General features: G+C 45.9%; 1 protein-coding gene across 1 annotated transcript; it reads left to right on the forward strand.

Moving 5' to 3' along the window:
- The first annotated feature begins 1,833 nt into the window (after window positions 1-1,833).
- On the forward strand, window positions 1,834-4,887 carry LOC136355577 (uncharacterized). Its single transcript, XM_066308308.1, has 3 exons — window positions 1,834-2,088; window positions 3,639-4,494; window positions 4,602-4,887. The coding sequence occupies exons 1-2, from the start codon at window positions 2,052-2,054 to the stop codon at window positions 4,463-4,465; spliced, it is 864 nt and encodes a 287-aa protein (XP_066164405.1). The 5' UTR covers window positions 1,834-2,051; the 3' UTR covers window positions 4,466-4,494; window positions 4,602-4,887.
- The last annotated feature ends 6,449 nt before the right edge of the window (window positions 4,888-11,336 follow it).

Raw genomic sequence — 11,336 nt, forward strand, 5'->3', positions numbered from 1 at the left:
ATAGATATGTAATATTTGTTTGGAAATAAATGTTCTCTTCCACCCTGCAAACCCTTAATCCCATGTAATGGACCTTGTATTCCTCCTCAAATGAAATGGCAAATTCAGGTGGGGAAGCTCTCTCTCCCCCCCCTTCTGATTTAGTAAAAAAAAAAGCGCAGCAATGAGTTTCCGTATTCAACTTTAATCGTTCGTACTATTTGAATTTTTTTTAAAAAAACTAAAAACATAAGTCACGCATAAAATACTATTCATGTTTTATAATCTAATAACAATAAAAATACTAATTATAAAAAAATAAAATAAGACAGATGATCAAAATTGAACACGAAAAATTATGGTTGCGTTTATTTTGGGACAGATGGAGTGGATGTTATCCTTGCCCGAGTATAAAGGATCAGTTACGTATTACTCTTGCGGTAGAAGTTAATGGGTTAATTAAGAGGAAGGCAATGCGGGTCAACAACTGAAAGTAATGTAGCCCTTGCTGATTGCCTCGTATTATAAGACGTTTTATATTTTTTAATCGATCCTTTATAAGTTTATAAGCAAGTTCAGAAAAAAAAAAATGTAGTGACTCTTATAACGTCCATACTTGTTCCTTTCTCTGTTGTCACATACGAGTTTGAAAGAAGCCTAGCCCAAGCCCAAACTAGGTCCAAAACGTACACAGGCTCTATCTTAGCCTGCCTCCGCGACGACATACGGCCCATATAGGCGGCTTCCGGACCACCAGACCTCCCGGCCCAAATCGATGTCGTGGGCTCGTGGCTCGTGAGGATTAATAATCGGAATAAGTTCACTTTAGGTCCCTCTATTTGTCGCCCAGTCTGATTTTCGTCCCTGAACCGCAAAACCAGATATAACGCATCCCCAAACTTACAAAACCAGTGCACATAAGGTCCTAAGATGGTTTGGACAGCGGTTTTGGCTAACGTGGCGCCTACGTGGCTGGTTTGGCTAGGTCTCCGTTCCACGTGACAATGACGTGGCACTTACGTAGCAATTATATCTTGGAAAAATAATAAAAACCGCAGGCCACATGTCAACTACACCAAAAAAATAATAATTTAGAAATGGCAGGGCCCACGTGGGCCCACATGTCAACTACACAACAAAATAAATGTGGTGGGGCCCACATGGGACCCCATATGTCAGTCGGTAGGCTGTAGCAATTTCTTTCTCCTCTCCCTATCTTCCCCTATCAGCCATTGCCGCCGACGAAGAAGCTTCGCGTGGGTGGTAGAGCGGGCGCGGAGTGGGGGGCGGCGGTGGGCGGATGGCGGCGCGGCGGATCCTCGCGACCACGTACGGCTTCGTCTTGACAGCGCCGACGATGCGAAACCGGTCGCCGCCGACGCACCCCACCTCGTCGGCCGCCACACCGCCCCCCACTCCCCCGCCGGAGTACACGACGCCGAACCTGGTGACCTCCTCCTGGAGCACTGGAGCAACGTGTGCACCATGATCCGGTACCTGAACTCGAACGCCTGGAGCTGCACCGTCGCGCCGGGAAAGACCATCGACAGGAACAGCACGATGGGGATATCCGCCGCCTGCTCCTGCCGCGGCGCCCTCGTCCACGCAGCCGTGCAGGTTGCTGCCGCCCCTGCATGTTTCCCATCAAACGTGTACTAGCAACTACAACCAGCAACGCCATAGATTGTTAGTTGAGATGATCACGTCTTCCATATATTGTTAGATGGATCTCCCTCCCTTTGAGCCCAACGGCTCAAGGGGGCCTTGACCCGCGCCCTGATCGGGGGCGCCCAGCCCAATGGCTGGTGGGCCCCCGTCACACTGTGCCATATAAAGAGGGGTGGAGGACGGGACGGGATAACGACACAAGGAACGAGGTTCGTCGCCGCCGCCGCCACTCCACCCCATAAACCCTAACCGATCGAGGGGGCGCAGCCAGTGACGGGAAGACTCCACCGCCGCGCGACGACCTCGCCGGGATCCCCTACGACCACCACTGCCGCGCAGCACCGTCGCCGTCACGACCGCCATCGCCGCCGCCGCCCACGTCAAGCAGAGCGACGACAACGACGATGGCTGGGACTTCCTCTTCATCCAACGCGTCAACCGGTCACATCCCTAAACCCTTTCCCTTATTCTCTATTGTTGTTCAATCATCCATCGCAAATAGAACCACCCGACTAGATCTAAACCTAGGTGATCCAATAGACAACCCTAACAATGGTATCAGAGCCATCCTAGCGTTTATTTTTGGTTCGGGGATAGACATCCACAGAGAAGAAAGAAATCCAAGGCAAAGAAAAGCAAACGATCCAACGGATCGAAAAGATCGAAACCCTAACCCTAATCTTACCTCGTCGCCGGCCGTCGTTGACGCCGGCCACGGAGGGGGAGAGGGGCAAAGAGGCACCGCCGAGGAGCCACTCGACAGCCGCGTGCGCACCCGCGGGTGCACGCGCGCGCCGGCGAGGGGGCCCGCGGCGGCGCCACCATCTCCGTCGTCGCCGGTCTCTCACTCTTCACTCGCGTGGAGGGGTGAGACGGTGGGGGGGGGAGAAGAGAAAAGAATAGAGGGCGTGGCGGCGCGAGGGCGTCGGCCATGGCGCGGCGGCGCGAAGGCTGCCGGCGTCGGCGACGCCGCTCGGCACGGCGCACGCCCGCAAGAGAAAGGAGAGGGCGCCGCGGCACAACCGCTCGACGGCGGCGCACTCACCCTTGAGTGAGTGCGCGCATCGGCGAAGGGGAGTGCGACGGCGCCGCCGTGACGCCATGCCGCCGCCGGCGCTGTGCTAGGGTTTCGGCGACGGCGACGCCGCTCCGTGCAACCGCAAGAGAAAGAAGAGAAGAGGAGCTAGGGTTTCGGCGCCGGCGGCCGGGGGCGGTTTTGTTTGCCCGATCCGCCCGCGCGACCGTCCGATCGAAACCCTAGCGATCGGACGGCCGACGGCGGCCGGACCGAAATCGGCCCATGTGGGAGCGCACGGCGAGCCACTTTCCCGACCCAGGCCCAGGTTGCGGCCTGGGGAAAGGGGAGGGGGCGCCCGCCCGCGCGCAAGGCGGCCGTGGGCCGACTGGCAAAGGCCGAAAAAGTTCATTTTAGGTCCCTCGGGGCCGAATCAAAAGAAAGGAAGTTTAATAAAAGTCCCTCGGCCGAAGGAAGCATTTTCAATATGTTTAATGATTGTGTTTATTTCTAAGCAATTTGAACCAACGTGAAAATTGTTTAGAGAATAGATAAATGTGAGAAATGCTTCTGAACATGTATTTTGTATTTTTCATGCAAATTACAATAGAATTTTGAATTGTTTTACATGTTTTATCTCTGTTTAAATTTGAACCAACGGGAGAATTTTACAGAGCGTAAACAACAGAGTTTTGTTACAATTTATATGAATTGTATATAGATCTTCCGCTGCAAATAGATGAAATTGATGAAAATTAGTGTTTCTAAAATTAAATTTCGAACCAACGGGAGATTTTAATTTTAGGAACATTAATTATGTGCTATGATGTTGTAATTTTTCTGACCAACGTTGATAATTGCAATGTTATAGTTATGGCTTTATGTGTTATGTCTATTTTCTGCCCAACGGTGATGTAGACTTAATACATAATAATTTTAATGTTAATTTTGTTCTCACAATACATGATTATCTTAGGTGGCTACTCCTTGATGGGTTACATTAAAGATATTCCGACCCTGAAAGGAGATAACTACGAAGAATGGAAAAGAGAACTCGACCTTGCTTTTATCTTGGGAGAGGTGGACTGGGTGTTGACTACCCCATGTCCTATAGAACCTGCTGAAATTTTCAGAGGTGAAAAAGAGTCAGATGCTGAATGGCAAAAGAGAGAGAGGGACAATGCTTCCCTCATCATGTCGTATGACATTGAGCATGCGAAATGGTCTTCAGCCAACAAGAATTGTTTGGCTGCGGTAAAGAATACGATTGAGCCAACCATATTGGGCTCAATCCCAGAGTATGACACTGTCTCTAAGTACCTCGAAAGTATAAAGAGCCAGTTTAGTGGTTCTTCAAAGTTTTATGCGACACAGCTGATAAAGCAGCTTGTTACAGAGAGGTACCATGGAGGTGGTGTAAAAGACCACATTCTTAGGATGAGCAATATGGCTTCCAAATTGAAGCAAAAAGATTTGGGCATCTCAGATGACTTTCTGGTCCATCTGGTTTTGTCCTCATTGCCAAAGAACTTTGACAACCTTGTTGTCAACTACAAAATAAGTACAGAGAATTGGAATATTGAAGAGCTCATCTCTAATTGTGTGCAAGAGGAGGAAAGACACAAAGAGACCAATGGTGACTCCATTAACCTTGTCAAAGATAACAAGGAAAAGAGCCACAGGTCACCCTCCTCAAAAGAAAAACAGCCTCAGCATCTGCCTCAGAAACAACAGTTTACAGTTGAGACAAGATCAGTGTCTACACTGCAAGAAGACAAGACATTCCAAGAAAGATCATCTTGACTTCCTGACAGTGATCATGGCAAAGAAAGGTGAGAACATTATTACATTTGTAAAAAATCTCATTATGATTGGTTATTCTAGATCCACATGGTGGATTTATTCTGGAGCAACTATTCATGTGTGTAATTGTTTAAAGGGATTCCGTTCCATGAGGACTACGCAAAGAAGTGAAAGATCCATTAGAGTTGCCAATGGAGTTGAAGCAAAAGTTGAAGCTGTTGGAGATCTTCGCCTAGAACTCGCGAATGGCTTCACACTTTTACTTCCAGACGTTTTTATGTCCCTTCTTTGCAAAGAAACTTGATAATAAGTGTATCCAAATTGGATTTTGATAGATATGATTGCCATTTTGGAAATGGCAAATGTGAACTATGGTATAATAATGAATGTATTGGTCTTGTGTTGCAAGATCAGCTTTATTTCTTTCTGAGAATGTGAATGTTGTGTCCTCGTTGACAAAAGAAAAGAAAGCGAACTTCTGATGTCTCATCGAAATTATGGCACTGTTGTTTATGCCATATTTCGAGGGGGAGAATTGAGAGACTGGTTAAGAATGTAATTCTTCCTCCATTGGAGTTCTCAGTTTTAGAACAATGCATACAATGCATAGAATGCATCGGTGCCCAAAACACCGTATGAGCTAAGGATCCTCCGTGTGTGGGGGAGTCCTGCAGAGGATAATGTGTCTAACCCAAATCTTGGGAAATTGGATCCCAAAACAGTAAGCTGCCATTTTATTGGCTATTCTAAAAGATCAAAGGGTCATCGTTTCTACTGTCCAAACAGTTATACAAAGTTTGTAGAAACGGGACACGTCGTCTTCTTGGAAGACGAAATGATTAGGGGGAGCTCGGTAATTCGAGAAATTGATCTTGAGGAGAGGCGGGTGTCTGTACCCGCTCCGTCGACTCAGGAACCTTTCTTCTCTCTACCTGCTAATGTTGTGCCAGCAATGCATGCCGTTGCGGTACCAACACCTGTTGTTATCTCTCCTGTGGCAACAATGAATGAAAGTGAGGAACCTGTTCTACAGGATTCAACAGAAATTATTGCCACATCAGAGGAGGAGCTGAAACAGCCTCAAACAGATAATGTGCCAGAATAGGAGGCTCCTAGAAGGCCTGAAAGAGTCGCATATGGAGGATGATCCCACCTCATATGAAGAGGCCATGAGAAGCGCTCGCTCATCTGAATGGTTGGAAGCCATGAAAGATGAAATGAAATCAATGAAATTAAATGATGTCTGGGATTTAGAAGAAATTCCTAAAGGAGCCAAAACAGTAGGCTGTAAATGGGTCTACAAAACCAAATATGACTCCAGAGGGAATATAGAAAAGTTTAAAGTGCGACTCGTGGCAAAAGTTTTCACGCAAAGAGAAGGCATTGATTACAATGAGACTTTTCTCCGGTCTCTTGTAAAGATTCCTTCAGGATTATAATGGCACTAGTGGCACATTATGATTTAGAATTACATCAGATGGATGTAAAAACGGCATTTCTAAATGGAGATTTGGAGGAAAAAGTATACATGGCGCAACCGAAAGGTTTTGTCATGAAAGGAAACGAAAATATGGGATGCCGTATAAAGAGATCCATTTATGGGTTAAAGCAAAGCTTCGAGACAAAGCTACTTGAAGTTTGATGGAACAATAAAGAAATTTGGGTTTTCAAGAGAATGTAGAGAACAACTGTATTGATTCAAAGTTAAGAATGGGAGACTCATTTTCCTAATTCTGTATGTAGATGACGTTCTACTGGCTAGTAGTGATGTCAATCTACTGCAGGAAATAAAGAAATTCTTGTCCTCAAACTTTGACATGAAAGACCTCGGTGAGGCTTCATATGTTTTGGGCATAGAGATTCACCGAAATAGAACAAAGTATGCATTGGGATTTTCTCAAAAGGCATATATATAGAAAAGGTGTTGAAGAAATTCAATATGTACAGATGCAGTGCTACACCTGCTCCTATAGTCAAAGGCGAAAAGTATGGGGCATCGCAATGTCCCAGAAATCAGTATGAGCTCAATAAAATGAAAACAAAGCCATATGCGTCAGCTGTAGGAAGCCTACAGTACGCGCAAGTGTGCACACGACCTGACTTGGCATTTGTTACCGGGTTATTTGGCAGATTTCAAAGTAATCCAGGCCCAGTGCACTGGAAATTGGTAAAGAAAGTCTTGCGTGTTTGCAAGGAACAAAAGGCCTCATGATGTCTTACAGAAAAGCAGAATCGCTCCAGATAGTGGGGTATTCGGATTCTGACTTTGCAAAAGATAATACAAAGTTAACATCGGGATACATGTTTACCCTGGCAGCAGGAGCTATTTCATGGAGAAGCTCAAAACAGACTACCACTGCAGGGTCTACCATGTATGCCGAGTTTATAGCATGCCATGAGGCTACGGGGCAGGTGAACTGGCTAATGAAGTTCATACCCGGTTTTAAAGGTGGTTGATAGTATTGAGAAACCACTAAAGTTATACTGCGATAAAGAATCCACAGTAATGTACTCTCACAACAATTAGTCAAGTGGTGCTGCCAAACACATTGACATAAAGTACTATGTTGTGAAAGACAAAGTCCGGGATCAAACAATCAGTCTCGAGCACATAAGAACAGAAAGGATGCTCGCGGATCCGCTCATGAAAGGCCTACCTCCCAACATGTTCAAGGAACATGTAGCATGCATGGGTTTTAAGGGAAGCCTTATAAATCCTGGACTATAGGGCCCAAAAGTAAAGTATCTGTTTCTGAATAGAGATATGTATAGTGGCTGTCGAATCCATCGGTAATTAACCGTGACGATGAAACATGCTCTATATGTAAATCTGTGATGGAATAGAAAAAGCTAAAGGAAATAGTGAGATCAAGGGGGAGAATGTTAGATGGATCTCCCTCCCTTTGAGCCCAACGGCTCAAGGGGGCCTTGACCCGCGCCCTGATCGGGGGCGCCCAGCCCAATGGCTGGTGGGCCCCCGTCACACTGTGCCATATAAAGAGGGGTGGAGGACGGGACGGGATAACGACACAAGGAACGAGGTTCGTCGCCGCCGCCGCCACTCCACCCCATAAACCCTAACCGATCGAGGGGGCGCAGCCAGTGACGGGAAGACTCCACCGCCGCGCGACGACCTCGCCGGGATCCCCTACGACCACCACTGCCGCGCAGCACCGTCGCCGTCACGACCGCCATCGCCGCCGCCGCCCACGTCAAGCAGAGCGACGACAACGACGATGGCTGGGACTTCCTCTTCATCCAACGCGTCAACCGGTCACATCCCTAAACCCTTTCCCTTATTCTCTATTGTTGTTCAATCATCCATCGCAAATAGAACCACCCGACTAGATCTAAACCTAGGTGATCTAATAGACAACCCTAACATATATATCATATTAGTTATCCCCAGCTCCTAGGTTTTTTCTCCAGCTATGATCAATGATTCAAACGAGAACACTTTGTCCGATCCACAGGTCTGAATATTTCATCTGCAACTTTTGGGCAAGCTGGACCATTCACCTAACCTGGTGTAGTAGTTCTTGCTTGCGAGTCCAATATATATAAACACCAAATATTATTGGAACTTAGAAATTAAGTCGACTCTTGAGTCTTGACTATTATTGGAGCAGGTAATCTGAATGAGCATCCAACATCACCATACAGGCATTTATAGTAAGATTCCACCGTGCTCCGGCGCCGCCTCTCTCCGGCGACACTTGCGGCGAGCCATGCCAATACCAGGCTTTGGCCGCAGAGAATTCTGAGACGACAACGACGAAGAAGAAGAAGAAACGATGATGCTGCGGTTGATGGGCCTTGCAAAGCTAGATGGAGCTTGCAGAGTCTTGAGCGCCGTGGTCTCCTCCTCCTCCGCGGCGGGCGGCGTCGAGCTCCCGTCCGCATGCGGCTGCGACTCGGCGGGCGGCGGAGCCAAGCGGAGGGCGCCAGCCTCGTCGTCGTCGTCTTCCGGCACGCAGCAGCGCGAAGCCGTCGGGGAGGGGCGAAGCGGGGGGCGGGCGAGCGGACGGCGGCGTGAAGCCCGACGGGACGGACTGGGGCAGCGACGTGGGCGGATGCCCGGGCGAAGTCTTCTTGAGGTCGTCGTCCCAGGCGGCGGCGTGACCGTGGCCGTAGAGGGGAGATGGGGGAGAGGGGAAGAAGAAGAGGTAGGGGTGAGAGTGATATGTGGGGCCCACGTGGGCCCCACCATTTTTATTACTTTGTGTGTGAAACTGACATGTGGGTCCCATGGGGTTTAATTTTTTTCAGATCGAGTTGCCACGTCATCGCCACGTCAATGCCACTTGGGATGAAGACCTAGTCAAAGGAGCCACATAGGCGCCACGTCGGCCAAAACCGTCCTCTATACTGCCGAGGGACCTTGTTTGTCTGGTTTTGGTAAGTTGAGGGATGGGTCGTATCCGGTTTTGCGGTCAAGGGACGAAAATCGGATTGATCGACAAATAGAGGGACCTAAAGTGAACTTATTCCTTAATAATCACCGTCTCGCCGCAGCCTCAGCCCCGCGGGCGCCGACGCCGAGGGGTTTGTTGGGCTAATACGGGCACCCGCAACGGTTATCTATAAACTATCTACAAGTGATCCATGTCAACATGTTTTCCTACATGGAATAGATTAAATGAAGAGAAAGAGCAAAACTATCAACTAACCTGGAGATAGCCTATAGAGAAAAACGAGGCAATGGATTAGAGAGCTATAGATACCCATATAGACATACTATTGAGGTGGTTTAATATTAATCTAGTCTATTGCTGAGATGTACATGTTTTATAGAAAGTACCTTACTTTACCATTGTGGGTGCTCTACTCGATGATCTGGCGTTGCCAGCGAGACACTACGGCCACGTCGGCGCGAGCCCGCGAGTGAAGAGAGCCGCCTGCGCCGGAGGCTCCACGCAGCGGCGGCGGCGGCGGCGGCGCGCGGGTGCAAGCCGACCTGCTGGCGGAGTGGAGTAGAGTAGATGAGGAAGCCGGGAAAAGAAGGTAACCATGCTTGTTTTTTTTGCACTGTTTTAGAAACACGGACACACGGGACAGCCTCTATCCCTTACATCATTGCTCTTTTTTTTATTTTCTATGCAATTATTATGTTTTATTATATGTTTATGTTTTTAGATCTACGTATGTTTAAATCAATAACATTAACCTTGCCATGCGATTTTAACCTTATTCACACGCACTAAATAAATTCGTACATCAAAATAAATATTTTACAAGTTCATATACTATATTGCACCCGCTTAACAAATACCGTTACTGTAATTTACTCGGATTAGAAACACTGACACATGGGACTAATTCACACTCTTCTTCTCATGTCGACATGTCCCTACTTCTGCAAATAAACAATGCATCATGCCATCATTATCGCACAGGCATGTACATACAGCACAGCTGCACAGGCTGCATTTAGCAATATTATCCACAAGTTATATCCACAGAAGAATATCCGAGTGGTTCGGTACTCAACACTGTTTCACACAGGGCCATGATATTCGCGTATGATAGATCGGTGGGCATCCACAGTGTATAATGTAAAACTAGTCCATAAATAATAAAATATTTTATTTAACCAACTAAGAACATTGTATACCTAGCTCATAGCAAGAAAATAGTAAAAGTCATCTATAAAGGGATCTACGATGTAGTACAAAAGTAGTTCATAAGCAATATAATATTGCTTATAATATTTCATTCAGCCACCTAGCAACATTGTAGAACTAGTCCATAGCAAATAAATAACAAAAGCTACCCATAAGCATATGGGTTGCCCATAGAGAGTAAAATATGTTATTTTTCTCTACTTTCTCTCTCCTCCTAATGCTATTTGCTAGTATCTATATACATTGTGAATGCTACAATAGTTAAAGCTCATATATGTGGATTTCATCTATATGGGTTACTTTTACTATATACATTGTTGTTGCCCTAAGTATACGGACTGTCCATATGGAATAAAATACGTTATTTGTCTCTACTTTCTCTCTCATCCTAATATTACCTGTTATTTATATACATTGTGAATGTTACCATAGTTGAAGTCCACATATGTGGGTCCCATCTATATGGACTAGTTTTGCTATATATTGTTATTGCCCAAATGTAGTACAGAAGTAGTCTATAGGTAATAAATTATTTCATTCAGCCACCTGCTGACATTGTGCAACTAGTTCATATAAAGAAAATAACAAAAAGTATCCATATGCACATGGACTATCCATATGAAATAAATAATATTATCTATCTTTATTTCTCTCTTCTCCTAATGCTATTTTGTTTCCATGTACATTGTGAGAATTCCTATAGTTAAATTTTATTTATGTGTGTGTTCTATCTATATTGATCACTTTTGTTATATACATCGGTGATGCCACGCTTGATTAACAGGTCTTTTTATTTAGTCGTCCATTGTGATTTGATATGATGTGCCTGGTGTAGCTAGGGAATCCAGGTCCACATTTTGTGATTTTTTTTTTCGAGGGCACATTTTGTGATTCTTTGATGACCCTATTAGCAATAATGGCGATATTTTATAATATATAAATCGACCTGACAGGTATCATAGACAACTAACTGTTTCTGCCTTATCAAGACAGACGTGACCTAAAACGATTTTGACAGACACAGTTTTGGATTGATCATCACGAATCTTTGTGCAATTTGACGTCCCGGCTTGCTTTTGGTGTATAGATACATATGAAATTAATTATGTGTTGGCGTAGGAGTATTCCCTCCGTCCCGTAAAAACGAGATGTGAAATTTTCTAATGTCTAGATTCATTGTACTATGTTGTTTTTTTATGGGACAAAAATAGATCTGTAGTTTGGACTCATTGATCTCTCGTTCGGTT

The sequence above is a fragment of the Oryza sativa genome, chromosome 3 (assembly GCF_034140825.1).
Source record: "Oryza sativa Japonica Group chromosome 3, ASM3414082v1".
Taxonomy (NCBI): domain Eukaryota; kingdom Viridiplantae; phylum Streptophyta; class Magnoliopsida; order Poales; family Poaceae; genus Oryza; species Oryza sativa.